The sequence below is a fragment of the Chlorella variabilis genome (assembly GCF_000147415.1).
Source record: "Chlorella variabilis unplaced genomic scaffold CHLNCscaffold_6, whole genome shotgun sequence".
NCBI lineage: Eukaryota > Viridiplantae > Chlorophyta > Trebouxiophyceae > Chlorellales > Chlorellaceae > Chlorella > Chlorella variabilis.
This window is the reverse complement of record NW_005435082.1, coordinates 2,000,837-2,016,370: the sequence shown is the minus strand read 5'-3', so window position 1 is coordinate 2,016,370 and position 15,534 is coordinate 2,000,837. Positions and strand designations below refer to the sequence as shown.

Here is a 15,534-nt window from a genome sequence, read left to right as displayed (position 1 = left end):
TCTCCATGTCGGCGGCAGCTTGATGCCGTCGCACCGGGCCACACTTTGTGCGGTTTCCGGATCCCTTTCCCTACCCTGCCTCGTTGTTTCCCCCCCCTCCCACCTGCAGCGCAGAGCGCCGCCGCGGCAGGGCGGCGCTGCTCCCGGGCGGCCCGCCCATGTCGCCGCTGGCGGCGCAGCTGCTCTGCCCTGTAGTGGTGCCCTGGCTGCGCCGCCTTCGGCCGGATGCATCCGCAGCCTGCTATCTTCTGTGCACGCGTGCTAGCAGCAACGTGATGTTTGAAACGTGGTGTTTAAAACAAGAGAAGAGAGATGCGCAGAGGAGAAGAAGCAGCGAGAAAGGAGCAAAAAAGCTAAGGTGACGACGATGTAAGGGCGCTGCAGCCTCAGCCCTGCACCGCCTCGTAGAAGAGCACGCTGGGCTGGATGTGCCCCGCCTCACACTTGCGTCGCACGTCAGCCCAGCCGCCCACGCCGCTGACCCGCGAGTCGTCAAACATGAGCCAGCCGCCAGCGTCGGGCACCAGCACCATCGCCTGGTAGTGCTGGCCGTAGTAGCACACCATGCTGCGAAGGCGGTAGCGGTGCAGCGCTGGCTGCACGCCCTGGTACACCTGCAGGTATCGGGAGCGCTCAGCAAGAAACCCCGCACAGGTGCATGTGGGCACAGCCTCTGCTTCACTCTGAGCCTACTTGCAGCCCTGGCTGCCCGCCGGATGCCAGGTCCCACCTCGCTGAGGTCCACCGTTTCGTCCAGCGCCGCCAATGTGCAGCCAATGTCCTGCGGCGCCTCCTGATTGCTCAGCCAGGCGATCTGTAGGCTGAACACGCGCGGCGCCTGCTCTAGCTGTGTGGTGACAGGGCACGACTTGTTGCAGCCGCCTACAGTGGGCGAAAGAAATTGAAAGCGCAGCTTCAGCTCTGCCGAGCCAGTTGCAGCACCGGAGCAAGGCAGGAAAGAGCATGAATGGTTTGCTGTGGTCCGCTATGACACAGGCACAGATCCTCACCGTGGTCTGTGTCGCAGCTCTTGTGCGCTTGCTCCTCGATGCGGCGCAGCCGTGTGCCCAGCGTCTTGGGTCCAATGACGCCCCGCTTGCGCTCCTCCAACGCCTGTACCACCACGCGCCGCAGCGCGGTGGCCTGCGCCAGCAACCCCGGAGCGGCAAAGCATCGGGGCCAGGCACCACCACATTGTGTATTGCGAACAACAGTTTGAGGCCACAGAACACATTCCAGTTGTGATTGTTGCTGCCTTGCCTACCCGTGTGTTGTAAAAGTACTGCATGTACCGGTGTTGGTGCGTGACTTTGCTGCAGGCCGGGCAGATCACCGCCTCCTGCACCTTGAGCCCAAAGATCACATCCAGGATGGCAGCAACACCCTCTGAAGCCTCCCGAATCTGCTCAAACATCGTCAGCAGCGTCTCGTTTGCGTCGCTCATCTCGCCTGCCAAAGAACACACGCCAGATGTGTGTGTCACTGAAAAGTTTCCGCGAGCATGGTCACGCTGCACAAATGAGCTGAAGAAGGATTACCCACTTACAAACTCACACCCCACTCACTCACCCAACTGGAAGAGCTGGTTGGGCAGCGCCGCCAGTGCCGCACGCAGCTCAGTGGGATCGACGACCACAGGGGCGCTGCCTGCCGCGGCGCCCTGCTGATGTTGCTGTACCTGGTGGAGAGCCAGAAAGAGGTTGTGCAGAGAGCGAGCCACCGAGTTCTTGACAATAGCATCCTTGCCCCAAGCCAGCACCTGTGAGCAGACGGGGGGAGGGGAGGGCACAGCATGCAACTCCCTCGGGCACTTGCAAAAAGGCAGGCAGCGGCTGGACAAGCGCTACATAGGCATGGTGACTCTCACCATGCTCTCCCTCCTGTCTGTTGCAGAAACGCACCTGCTGCCTGAACTCGGTGCAGCGCCAGAGGCACTGAATGATGACGTTGAGGAAACAGTTGTATTCACCAGCCTCATTGCGCAGCCCAGTCAGTGCCAGGTCTTTTGCCGCTTCTGGTACTCCAACCTGCGCATTCAACTGCTGCTGCGGCTGCACCACTTGCTGCTCCTGTGCTGCAGCAAGCTTATTGCAGCCTTGCTGGGTGGTTGCTGGGCCAACTACGTAGCCTATATGCGGCGGTGGTGGGGAAGCTGCTGTCCATGCGTCTACAGCGGGAGCTGCCGCATTGCTGTCTGGGGACGCCAATCCCATCAGCTGCAGTAGCAGGGTTCTAGAAGGTGCGCTTTACTGATGAAAACGAAAGGGGCGGCGTAATGCATCAAGCAGCAGTAGGAACATTTGCGCTGCTTGAAAACAGTGAGCACCAAGGGCTGGAGGCACACAAAAACTGGCAGTGTCACAGCGTGTTGCACTCCTGTGGTTAGCACCTGGAGGAATGAAGCAACCTCCTCCTCTTGGCTGCCTGACGCTGCCGCTAGCCCCGACACAGCCGCGGTGACTACGTGATCCGTGGGTGCCAGCGCGAACAGCGACATGGGCTGGGGGTGCAGCTGCGCTTCCAGCGGCAGGGGCAGTGGAGCAGCCTGGTGGCGGGCGTAGCCAGCAAGCGCTGCCGCTCGTGCTGCGGCAGCCACTGTATCGGCATTCTGGCAGTTGGCGGCTCTGAGAACAGGGATGACGCCCTGCCGCTCAGACCGAGCTGCTGACTAAGCTGCGCAGCGGGGCCATCATGGTGCAATACAGCTGCCGCACCCTCGCCCAGTGCAGCCCGATGCAGATGATGGGGCAGCATGGGCATTGCCAAGGTTGCAGCTGGCATTCCCGGGGCATCGCTATGATGCATGGGCGGCCCGGCTTGGGGGGCCAAGGTCGCCGACTGCTGCTCCTGGGCTAGCAGCCCTCTTCCACTCCCTTCAGCTGCCGTTCCAGTGCTGCCAATGCCCAGCATCTGATACATCAGCTTGTCCTCGAATGCCTCAGAGGATGCCGGCCGCAGTGTTTGTGCTGGCGCTGGTGCCTGTTGCTGAGACAGCTGCTGCCGGGGCTGGCTGATGGAGGAGAAAGAGGAGGAAGGTGACAAGGGTGGGGCATTCGCGCTCACACTCTGCAGCGGCTCGGTGAGGTCAAGCTCATCAGGCAGCCGCAGAGGGTGCTCATCCTGCTCGTGCTGGTGCTGCTGCTGGCGTTGCTGACGCGGCACAGTCAACACAGCCGCTGGAACAAAGGGAGCAGCCTCAGCCAGCAGTTGATGGCCCTGCTGCGTCTGTGGCCGCTGATGTACCTTGCTCTGTGGATGGTGTGGCTGATCCTGTGCTGCGCCCGGCCGCTGCTCAGCGTCCGCCTGCTCTTGCCGCCTGCTCCTGCCAGATGGCGGCTGAGGCAACGCCTGCAGTGCCGGCCCTGCCTGCTGAAGGCGCCGCACAGGACCCTTCCTATTCCCAACCGCTTGCCACCCAACGGTATCATCCTCCGCTGGCGCTGTCCCGGAGGGGGCCAGGCCAATAGCATGTTTCCCGCCTGGCTCCTCGGATGCCGTGTTTGCTGCCGCGCCTTCCTTGTTCTTCCCCTTCCTCCCATTCTTCTTTCTCTTGCTGGGCTGCATCGGCGCATTTCCCGTAGCTTGCGCTCCTGCCGCTGCAGCCGCACCCTGCTGCTGCTCCCACTGCTCTTGCCGGCGCCGCTCCTGCTCCTTTTGCCGCTGCGCCTTCTGCTCCTGCCGGCGGTGCTCCTGCTCGTGTTGCTGCTGCTCCGCCTGTTCCCTCAATCGCTGCTCCTCCATTACCTCATACTCCTGAAGCATGCGCAGGTAACCAGGCGGCACATCAACACTGCTGCCGGCCTCCCGCATGGCCACCGCTGCAGCTGCTGCAGGCTCGGGCAGCTGCTCCCAGCTGTCCGGCAGCTGATCCTCTGCAGCTGCGCCAGTGGGACTGGCACTGGAGCTGAGGGCAGCTGCAGCGTTGACGCTGCTGTGGCTGGCCGCCCCCTCCAAATATGATGAAGAGATGGCGGAGGCGGTTGCTGCACCTCTGCTGCCTGCACCGCCTTTCTTAGATGCCTTCTTCTTGGCCGCCTTCTGCTGCCGCCGCTGCACCTTCTCGTGCTCACGCTCCTCCTCCTTCAGCAGCTCTGAAAGGAGCTGCTCGCTGTTGCTATCTGAAAAGGCAGGTAGGCAAGCAGCATGCCAGCGAGTTAAGGTAGAACGGCAGCGCACAGTAAGGTTCGGCGGGTGGCACGCGGCATCACAACAGCCGCGTGGTAACTCGCCCCAGAATGCTGTCCATGCAAGGTACGGCGCACCTGCGGTGGCCTGCCACTCTTGCTGCCACTTCAGTGGCAACACATGCCGCAGTGCCAAGCCCATCAGCTCGCTAGCTGGGTGCACGCAGCAACGGGATTGCAACGTGCTGTGCAGGGGGTGATGAGCAGAGAAGGTGATGCTTGTGTTATTTAGATTGGGGGCGGGGACAGCAGATGCACAGCACAGCAAGCATGGGCAAGGGCACTGCAGTTGGTACTACCTGAGCAGCAGTTGGGTGCGAAGGTGGCAGCAGTCTAGCAGGCCATCCAGCTGTGCCAGCATGCCGACAGCATCACGCTGCACACAGGACAGAGCAGGCGGGGGCAGCCAGGCAGGCAGCGGAAACCAACTCGCAACCGATGCAGCAGCAGGCCAGATCAGAGGAGTGTTTGCAGTCAGAAGCAAGCTCCGAATCGGTGGCAACATGCAGCAGGCACAAGGTGGCATGGACCCCCCCCGCCGGGGTGACTCACAACCATGTCACTCATTTTCACAGTCAGCCTCGATAGAGCCAGTTGCGCCTGGGCTGCCGCAGGCTGCAAAGCCTCTGCATCAATGCCTTCACCCCTTGCCTGCAGCAGTGCCATCACCGCAGGCAACAGTCAGCAGCAACAAAGGGTGCATAGCTGCTCGGCAGGGAGTGGGGAATGCGGTGGCAGCACACTCAGGCTCATGCTAACCCTTAAGCCAAGAAGCTGTGTGCTCCAGCCATCTGACAGAAAGAAAACCCTACCTGCAGCTGCTGCGTCTGCAGACCCAGGAAGTACTGCACAGGTGACTGGATCCCCTCCACTGTCACTGCCAGGTAGCTTTCACCCTCATGTTCTGCACAACACATGAAGATGGCACGCCCGGGTAGATGAATAGGAGGAGGCGGGGGATTTGGAGTGGCAGCAGCAAGACAGGGGTGGAAGCCAGGCACACTGCAACAGGATTCCACCCGAGACGAACAGACCCCTCTGAAATGGGAGGCGGTACGACGACTCATTCACTCCCTCACCTGCCAGGCGCATGGTACTAGACACCAGCCTGTCACATGACGCAGCGGCGTCCAATTGCAAGCTACGGAACGTCCTTAACTGCACGCAACGGGGCGTCGGCGCTTGCAGGCAGTTGAGCAAAAAGTGGAACAGCAGTGGCAGTTGTGGGGGCAGCATGCAGCCATTGCCAGGCGAACTATCACAAGGGCGATGTACCCTGCGTATCGCTAATAGCATGCCCCGCATACCTGCGCTCGCGCGTCCGCGATCAGGCTGCTGCTTGTGTCGTCTGCGCCGAGTGACTGCCGGCCAAGCTGATCGTCCCCCGCCTGCGCCAGCTCCACATTTTTCTGGTGGTGAGCCAGCTGCATGGCGGCCCAGGCATGACTGCAGGCACAGAGCAATGTCCCAGTGGAGCAGCGTGTAAGATACTGGCTCAGCCCGCCGCCTATAAGCACCCGGGAGGGTGCTAGATGCTCAACGTGTGAGTCGCTCTCCGTCGCAGATGCAGAGCACAACAACTGAGCAGCTGCTTGGGTGATGCTCCTGCACCCACCCCGCCAGTGCCAGAGCGTGCTGCAGTGCCTGTAAGGCTCTGCCATAAATGCCCTCCACCATCTCAGGCGCTTGCTCTGCTAGCCAGCCCTCCTGCAGCAGGTCTTGACAGCAGCAGGCTCACTACAGCAAGTGCATCACATAATCAACTAGCCACAGGGCAAAACACGCTCCACACACCTCCTGGCAGGCCTTCCTAAGCTTTGCAAGCTCCGTAGACAATTTCAACGGCGTGAGTGTTGCCGCTTCCAACCGCGTCTTGATGTCTTCAAGCAGCGCAAACTGCAAATGAAAAGGAACAGCCAACAGCGTAACGGGAACACCTGTAGCGCATGGTGCAGCTCGGGCCATTACGGGTCAACTGCATTGCATGCTGGTATGCCAACATTACAGTTTGGAAAGTGAGGCGGCAACGGGGCGGCATTTCATGTATGAAACGAACGCGACAAGCTCACCAGGGCAGCCTGTTCCTGCAGCACAGCCAGCAGCTCCCACCAATCAGCAGCCTCTCGCTGCCGGTGCAGCCCACAGCTTCGTCTGCCTTGCGTCACAAAGGCTGCCAGCTCCTGCGTCCCTTGCTGCAGCAGAGCAGTGGTGGTGCTGGCCCCACTGCCCCTCGAGATGCTGCCAGATCCCAGCAGTTCGTCCATGCCCTGCAAGCTGAGCTGGAGCTGGCTGCCAGCCAGCTCGGCTGCCAGGTCATCGCTGGGCACCAGGTCCTGCATGGCCGACATGTGTCGCAGAAGGATGTTGGATGCCCAACAGGGGTGTTGTCTTGCTGCTATGCACCTGACGACCCTAGACAAGTTCCTCGAAGCAGGTGTGCCGCCGCACATGTGTCATGCAGCACCAGTCTAGCTGTGCTGTACCTGGAAAGCGTCTGGGTCCAAGTCGGCCAGGTCAAGAAAGCTGCGACCCACCAGCTGAACCACGTAGGCTGCCAGCTGCGCTGCAGCCACCAGCGGCAGGCTGCCGATGCAGCGCAGGCAAGCCGCCAAGGCTGCGAGCCGAGTTTTGGGGGTGCGGGCAGGGAGAGGTGAAAGAGCAGCAGGGTGCCCACGAACACAGCCCAGCTGTGCCCCACACAACGCTGCGGCGGTGACAGGTACTATGCACCAGGAGCGGCAGCCGGCTCACACTCGGCGTCAGCAGGGGATGCCTCTGCCTCCACCTCCTCCAGCGCCTGCAGTATGAAGTCGCGCATCGAGTGCGCCGCTAGTTGGGTGAGGCGCTGGCGCCGCTGCAGCACGCCCACGCCGGCCAACACCTGCCCGCACAGCAATGCCCTCTCCTGCAGGTCATCGAAGGGAGGCGAAGCCGGCAGCGGCGGGCAACCCGTCAACAGTGCCCTTTGGCGCAAATCAACTTGTTCAATGCTACATCTAACCAGCACCCACCGCATTCAGCCAATCCAGCTTGAGCCGCATGTCGGGCGGCTGCCGCGCCAGAGCCTCCCCCAGCAGTGCCGCCGCCGCCAGCTGCACCACAGGCGGCTGCCCTGTGCCCACATCGTTGAGTAGGCAGGTGGCGCCGCTGAGTACATCAGGTTCGGCAGCCCCCTGGGTGGCGCCCACGAGGGTGCTCGCCCGCACCACCTCTGCCGCCACGCCACGCAGCAGCGGCAGCAAATCCGCGTCTGCCTGCAGGTGGCAAGCAGCAGTGCGGGGGTTGGAAGCAATGCGGGGCAGTGCAGCATGAGCAGCAAGAAGCCCCAGAAGGTGTCGCAAATGCACATGCTGCACTATGCGATGCCTCCCACAGAATTCGGCCACAGCCCCACCCTTCGAAAATGCACATGCTGCACTATGCGATGCCTCCCACAGAATTCGGCCACAGCCCCACCCTTCGACCCCACCTCCAGCAGCGTCAGCATCTCGTCTGGTGAGGGCAACAGGTCGCGGCGCAGCAGCGTATTGATGACACCCTCGTCCTCCTGGCACCGCCCACCGCCCTGCAGAGGGGTGGGTGGGTAAACAGCAGTTGCAGGCGGCAGGACGAGCCTGGCGGAGGCTGCTGGCGGAGGCTGCAGCAGTAGCAGACTAGACCCGCGCTGGACACCATCCAGCCAGTGCGGCCCTGAACAGCAAAGTAAAGTTCCCACAGCGCGCACCTCACGACGGCGGCGCAGCGCACGCAACATGGCCACCCCGAGCATTGCACGCGCCACCGCCGGTTCGGCGTGCACCTCCCTGGGGTGCCCCTTCTGTAGCATGCACGCCAGAGTTTAGGGGCTGAGAGACATGAGGGTTTTGGGAGGGGCAACAGGCAAGCACCCCTACAGCCGGTTGTCGGCGCACCATGCCACGCTGCGCCATATGAACCGAGAAGGAGGCATCGGAGCAGTGGGAAAAGAAGCGGGCCGTGGTGACAACGCTTTCTGCAGGATAGGACAGCAGCTCAAGGGTGAACAGAGAAGCCATCAGGCAAAACATGCCACCAACATCTCACACTTCAGATTGCCCACTCATCCAGCAGCTGCATAACCTGCACAACAGCAACACACAGCCGCCTGCACCAGCTTGGCTTCAATACCCACCCACAACAGGCATCCAGAGGTCGGCTGTCTTGAAGGCATGATAATCAAGCGTGGTAAAATGGCGCTTAAGCTGCAAGGTAGGATTCAGGCAGGGCGTGGAGAAAAAACTTGCATCAAGACTCACGGTGTACCAAGTGTGATGCAGACAAAGCAGGGCGCTTAGGCCAAGCAAGAGAGACAGAGAATGCTCACATGTGTGTCTTCCCCAGTCATGAACAGCACAGTAGAGTAGGAGCTGCAGCCCAGAAATGAGGGTGGCGGAGGGTATGAGGTAGGTGGGCAGCATGTCAAGCGCCTTGTGAGTTCTCAACGGGTTGTCAAGACGATGGGGAAGGCTGCCCCCTCACCGCAGCTCCTGTTGCCTGGCGGTGCCCCTGGCAACAGAACCGCCGGCACCCTTGGGCTCATTCACGGGGCTCACTGCCGGGGCACAGCTGCGCACAGCGTCCAGAAGCGACTGACCACCCGGCTGCCCGTGGTGCTTCAGGGTCATCTTGATGACTGCAGGCAGCAATCGACAAGCCATCAACGGCAGGGGCAAAGCTTGCCGCGGCAGGGGCAAAGCTTGACGCAGTGCAGTAGGCGGTCGGCGGATGTGCAGCTAGCAAAGGCTTGCACGCAGGCGCAGCTCACATGCCACATCCAAGGCCCCTGAGCACTCGAGCTTGATGTCCTCGGCTTTGGGCAGCGTGAATAGCGGCTCAACACGGCTGCCGCCTCGCAGCACCTGCGCCGAGGGATTAGAAGAGGAAAAATAGGTGCCCAGAACACAAGCAAGTGGGCCGGATGTGGATCAGGGGGGGCAGATAGAATGGGAGGCAGGCGGCAGGGTGACGGTGGAGGAGGAATACGGCTCTCCACAAGCGCCGCATTTAGCACAGAATCGTAGGGGGTACCATGCCCAAAGCTCACCTGCTGCAGGCGCTGGCTGCTCCGCGGCATGCTGGTGACCTGTGAGCGCAGCAACCGGCTCGGCAACCGGCTCAGTACAGCTTGCACCTGCAAAGGTCGCCGGTGGAGGCAGCCAGTGGAGTTGTGGCACAATGGGCCGGTGTGGATAACAGGGCTGGCTGCCTGGCGCAATGCAACACGCAGGCACGGCAGCCGCCAAGCCGGCCCACGCGGCCAGTCAACCAGGCTGGCATCCCTGCCTCACCGCCGTCTCCATCGCCGTTTGGGACAGAAACTTTGTCTCTAGGAACTGCGTCAGGGCTGCCCCCTGGCGCGCCTCAAACTCTACGCCCAGCCCCTCATCAGAGGAGGGCTGCTGCGCCTGCGCATTTGGCTTGCCCTTGCCCCCCTGCTGCGCCCCCGGCTGCTGCTGATGACCTTGCTGCTGTGGCCGCTCTGGCGGCGGCCAGCGGTAGATCCGGCCGCTGCTGCTGGTGCTAATGCTGCTCGCTACTATGCTGGCGGCATCGCCACTGGTGCCGGCAAGCCTTCCCACCAGGTCTTTCACCCGGCGGAGCATGTCTGGCGACAGCGCACCTTGCCGCTCCTGCTCCTGCGCCGCCTGGACCAGCTCAGCCAGCGAGATGCGGGCGAGTGACTGCAGCATCACAATGGCCTGCGCTGTATCTGTCACATTCTCGCCCGGCTGCCGTTGGTTGGAGGGAGGCGCTGGCTTCTTGCTGCGAGCCACAGCCTTAGTATCGCCACCGGTGCTACTGTTGTTAGCAACAGCAATGGAAAGGCCCTCCTGTAGCTTGCGCTCAAGGTGCCGCCGGACCTGCAGGCTAACGAGAATGGCGGCTAACGAGAATGGCGGCTAACGAGAATGGCGGCTAACGAGAATGGCGGGCTAACGAGAATGGCGCAGCAGGGAGGGTGGCAGCAAGTGGCAGCGGGCCCGAGGCAGATCAGTAAGCAAACCGCCATGGCCAGCTTTGCAAAACAGTATCCTCACATCTTCCTGTGTCGGCTTCTCCGGCAGTCCACCGCCATTCCTGCTGGTCCTGCAAGCAGGCGGCCATGCTGCCCCTGCCTGGTGGTCCTTGACCGCTGGTGGGGCCTTCTTGTGGTGCGCCAACCGCCGACGCTCGCGCTCCCGGGTTCGGGCCTCCCTGCTGGTTCTGCATGGGCAGTCCCCGGCCAGCTTGCTGGTCCATCTGCGCGGCCACAGAGGTTGGAGCACATCCTCACCATCAATGTGCGTCTTAGAGCACTGGAGGAGCAGGTATCACGACCTGCCAGGCCGCCTCTGCCACCCCTGCCCAATACCTGCTGGCCGCCATGACACTTAGTTAGGCAGGCAGCGCCGCGGCTGGCTCGTGCAGCCACCCACCCGTTGCGTGTCCATCCTGCCAACGCCACGCGGCATGGTCACCCCCGTCAAGCGCGCCTCGATATGTGCCAGTGCCATCATCAGCTGTTTGCGCTCGGCGTCGGAGTAAAGGTCTGGCAGGGTTGGTAGGCGGCTGGGGAGAGGGAAGGCAGGGTCATTCTTCATCTGGCGGCGGTCGCACGCCCTGCACAGCAAGAAGCATGAGCGGGTGCTGGACTGGGACAGCATGGAAAGCAGACGAGTAAATCAGAGACAGGGTAAGCGTCCAGGCCCATCCAGGGGTGGAAGGACGAGGCAGCCATGGCTGTCCCAGTACAGCGATGATGTGCGATGCATGTGCGAAGCCGCTCACTCACATAAGCTCTGGCAGCTTGTTGTGCTTTGCGTGATGGTCCAAGGCTGCCTTGTCATCCCGCGCCGCCTCTGCCAGCCGTGCCGGCCCCACCTGCAGTGCGCGCGCCACCCAGGTGCTGCTGGACTGCCGCGCATCCATCTCATACGGCGCGCGGTCACCAATCACCCGCTCTGCAAGTGGGTCGCGCCTGCGAGGGAGGAAGCAGTCGAACACGCCACAGCATCAGGTTGACCATCCCAAGCAGCAGTCGGAGCAGGAACGGCCCAGCGGCCACACCACCCACCAGGGCTTCTCCGCCAGCCCCTTGACAGCATCCCAGCCTCTCCACAGCGCCTGCAGATTCCGCAGCACTGGCGACCTCGACAATAAGTGTATGACGCTTGCCCGCCCACGGACGGCGTGCGCGATGAGGCAGGCCAGGAAGAAGCACTGCAGGCACCAAATGGGGCAGGTGGGAGGCCCAAAGGTGAGTTAATCGCGGGTTGCAGGCCCAGCTTGATGCTTGGCCTAAGGCAGCCGTTGGCGTGCCACCTCGCATTCGCCTGTGGCAGAGACAGGCAATCAACAACAGCGTTGCGCTGTGCCTTGATCTTGTACAGCGGGCCCTGATCCTCCCACGCCCTTGCCTGTAGCGACTGATGCTGGCAGGCGCCACATGCAGCCGCCTCCAGCGCTCCGTTCATTGCGAGCACAATAACGAGCTCCATGTGCCCCTGCATCATACAGGATGGATGAGCGGGCTAGCCGACTGTCAGTGCCTCCGGGCTGGACATCCAAGTCGGGGGAAAGCAGGTCCGAAGCCAGTTTCCAAGCTGAGCCAGTTTGTGCCATATGGCAACAGCCAACCCACCGTCATCTCCGCACGCTCCTCTGGCGTCGCACCAACCAGGGTGGCGAAGTTCTCCGTGGCCCAGCTGCAGCACGGAGACGAGAGAAGGTGGAGGAGGCCAGACAGGTGTTGGGGATGCCTCCTGCGAGCTGTGAGCCGTGGCCGCTGCTGGCTGCTGGCCCAGGCAGCTCTAGCAGTGCGTTCCTTGCCCCACCACCGACCCCACCCACCCCAGCCCCAGCCCACCCACAAAGTGAGAGCGGGTGGAGGCGAGGGGCCGACTCGGCCAGCTATACCTTCCCCATTCAATCGCAGGTCTCACCCCAACAGCGCGTTGTATGCACACTGCAACTGCGCCTTGGCAAGCAGGCGCTCCGCCTCGGCAAGCAGGCGCTCCGCCTCGGCACAGTTCGCCGTCGCCGCCCAGCGCTTGAGTTCATCCAGCGCGGAGACTTCCCTTGCCCGCCTGCAGTGGGCATTGGCGATGGCATTTTTTGGTTTTCTTAAGCAGGAGCGCTTCAGCTGCTGCTCCTTTGTTTGTACAAACAGCGGAAGCAATAGCAAGCGGCAGCAGCAGGCGCAGGCAGGTGGCACACCTAGCTGCTCCCACCTAGCCTGCTCCCACAGCTCCTGGCCGCGTGCCAGGGCACTGGCCGATAAGCCGCTGGACATGCCGCCCCTGCTGCCACACTCAAAGCAAGCTTGCCGCGATCATGCACGCCAATCGATTGCCGCGGGGGCGTGCTGCGCCATTCCAGGCACGCTAGGGCATCTGAAAACACTGCTGGCTGCGCGCGCTTTGCCCCAGAAACGAGCGCGATCGCTGCTGAGGTCTCTATGAAGAAACGGCAGGTGCACTTCAGAGACTCAAAAGGGGCAAGGGCACCATTTCATGACACCCGCGGTTGTTCCGGGAGCGCAATTGGCAAACTTTGCTGGGCTGATGTGGCAGCCGTCGCCGCCGCCGAGCACCGCCGCCGAGCGCCGCCGCCGAGCGGACTGGCGACAAGAGAAGATGCGTGGTAGGCCCACGTGCCGTCTGTCGGCATCAGTGGGATCCGAGAACGGGACGAAGCCAGGGGAAAATGGGTGTGCTGAGGATCCCATCCTTGCCGCCATTCAGCACGCCCGCCGCGGCTCGTCGGTGAACTAAAATTTACAACAATTTGTGGCTGAACAGAAGGAGGACCGAACACCTCTGGGCCGTTGCTCTGGCCTCTGGGCTGGTGCCTCTTGGCCTCCCGGTGCGACAGAACGTATGTGCCCAACGCTTCCGTCAGAGCTCAAACAGAATGGACCTTCCCCTTCTCCTCTTGTCGGAGAAACCACACCTAGCATTGAAGGGCTGGTGGCATGAGGATGCGGCACTCGCCCCCCTCCCCAAGGAGCAGCAGCACGTGCGTGTGTGAGGCTTGCTGCTGCCCCGCAGCGCTCGCAGCTCCTCTGGCTTTCCCTCGCACGTCCTCCCCGTGCTCCTGCTGCAGCGGCGCAAGGTGCGGCGCTGGCGCCAGAGCATGACCACGGAGCAACACCAGGTGTGGGCCTCCATGGGCCTCATGGGCGAGGACCTGCGTGGGCTAGTTCCCTTCGATTTTAACCAGACCATGGAGGCCCAGATTGTGGCGACAATGCCAGGGGGTGAGGAGCGGCGCTGACGGCATGGCTCTGTGCGCATCGTTTCTGGTTGCCACTCGTTTTGACTCAGCAGTGTCACCTGCTGCCTGCAGGCCCTGCAGAGTACACTCATGAGCTGATCTTCATCGAGCGGCCGCTTCCCAATGGCTGGATTGCCACGCCCGCCCGGCTGGAGCGCCACCGGCAGGGCAACAGCCTGGGAATCGACGCCTACCTGGCCCAGGAGCTGGGCCTGCAAGCAGGGGCGACAGCAAACTTCAGGTGCCTGAAGTCCCACTTCCGTCGGCACCTGGTTCATGGTGCCTGCTCCCCTCCCCAGGACCCCAGGCACACCACCCCCTCCTCCCCTTCTGCAGCATTGCGGGGCGCCTCTTCACCGCCCCCATCGCCATCCACGCCATTCCTGAGCAGAAGCAGCTGGAGCAGGAGGCAGCAGACTCAGCGGCCGAGCTAGGCATCGAGCTGGACAATGCAGCGGTTGAGCAGGCAGCTGAGCAGCTGGCAACCGACTACGCCCGTGTAGTCTGGCTTCCAGTGCACGTGCTGTTGCTGCTTGCAGCTCAGGGCATCAGCGTTCGGCAGGGCATGTTCTCTTGAGATGCCGATGTCCGATGAAGACCTTCACTTTCATTCAGCCATGGCATGTTTTGGTATGTTGTGTTTTGCGTTGTGTTGTGTGATGTGGGTAGGTGTGGGGCTCAGGTAGGCTCCACTGGGTGTGGACACTGGCACACTTGAAAATGGATAGTGGGTAAAATTGCCACATCAATGCCTCAAAATATCAAACAATATCTGTCTGCAAACACGCTCAAACGCAACCGGTGTCTCGGCAAGTGCCGTATTTAGCTGCTGGCTCACTGCAGCTGTGTGAGGCGCTCCACCACCTGGCGCACAGTGGGGCGTGCAGCCGCCTCCTCCTGCAGGCATTCCTGTATCAGGTCTGCCACCTGCTGCGGGCACTCCTGGGGGACGCGCGGCTCGCGCATGGACCCGCGGCTGGGGTACTCGCCGGTGCACAGCTCCCAAAGCAGCACGCCCAACGAGTAAATGTCGACGCTGGAGTTGCACTTGCGCCCCGTCAGCAGCTCGGGCGCCATCTGCGCAGGCATAAGGGCAAGCCGGGGAACGCTGTGGGCAGCGCGTGACTCGCTCCACACGCCCTTCAACCCCCTCCCGCCACTCGCAGCTCCGCGATTCCACCCTACCCACCCTGCACCATCCCCACACTCACATAGTCAAAAGTGCCGGTGGGGCCCTCGATGGAGTGATGCGTGGAGCGGATTGCTCTGCATTGCACGCGTGCAACCGATGCCACGTCAGCGCAGCTAAGGGAGGGCACTGCCCTGCGGCCAGACTCTACTCCACCAGACCACTGCCGCCCATCGCTATGTGAATCCCTGCCCTTCCATAAAATGCAACGCCAGGCGAGCGCCAGCCTAGCGCTCACCGTGCAAAGCCGACATCTGCCAGCTTAGCGGTGACATCGCGCGACAGCAGCACATTGGACGCCTTGACATCAAAGTGAGTGTAAGAAGACGCGTGGAGATAATTGAGGGCAAGGGCAACATCCAGCGCCACGCGCCAACCCCTGCACCACGGCAAGAGAGGGAGAGGCGCCAATGGGTGAGCGGCAGAGTTTGGTTTTGGTTCAGCCAGCCTGGCATGCTCCTCCCAGTCCACACAAGCCCCCTTCCCCTGCCACCTCACCTCTGGTGCCAGCCGAACAGCCGTCTGCCATTCTCATCCAGCTCGCGGTTCCGGCTGCGCAGGTCGCCGCCCTCCATCAGCTCCTGCAGTGCCGAACAGAGAGGCAAGGGACAGACAGTCGCCAGGATGCGGTCAGCAGGCTCTGTAGTGCGCCCAGAACGGCGGTAGGAAGTGGCTTTCAATCAACAGCACCGCCTCCTGTAGTTCCATGCAACCTGCAGCCAAGCCCACCATGAGAATGATGCCGCTGCTGACTTCCACGCACACGCCCGCAAAACCGACCACGTGCTTGTGGCGCAGCAGACGCAACGTAGAGGCCTCCTCAAGGAAGTACAGCGCTGCCTGCGGGTCGGACCCCAGGCGGAAGACCTGGCGGCGTGGGCTCCATCG

The 15,534-nt window shown here is 62.2% G+C and overlaps 2 protein-coding genes across 2 annotated transcripts; both read right to left on the bottom strand.

Annotated features, from left to right (window-relative positions):
• Positions 1-386: 386 nt before the first annotated feature.
• CHLNCDRAFT_21653 (hypothetical protein) lies at positions 387-883 on the bottom strand (the record flags this gene model as incomplete). The annotated part of the gene is made up of 2 exons (XM_005849164.1): positions 387-614; positions 731-883. Coding segments are annotated over 2 exons (381 nt in total), but the record flags the coding sequence as incomplete, so codon positions are not given.
• A 13,408-nt stretch (positions 884-14,291) lies between these two features.
• Positions 14,292-15,495, bottom strand: CHLNCDRAFT_21563 (hypothetical protein; the record flags this gene model as incomplete). The annotated part of the gene is made up of 3 exons (XM_005849163.1): positions 14,292-14,607; positions 14,885-15,105; positions 15,376-15,495. Coding segments are annotated over 3 exons (657 nt in total), but the record flags the coding sequence as incomplete, so codon positions are not given.
• Positions 15,496-15,534: the final 39 nt, after the last annotated feature.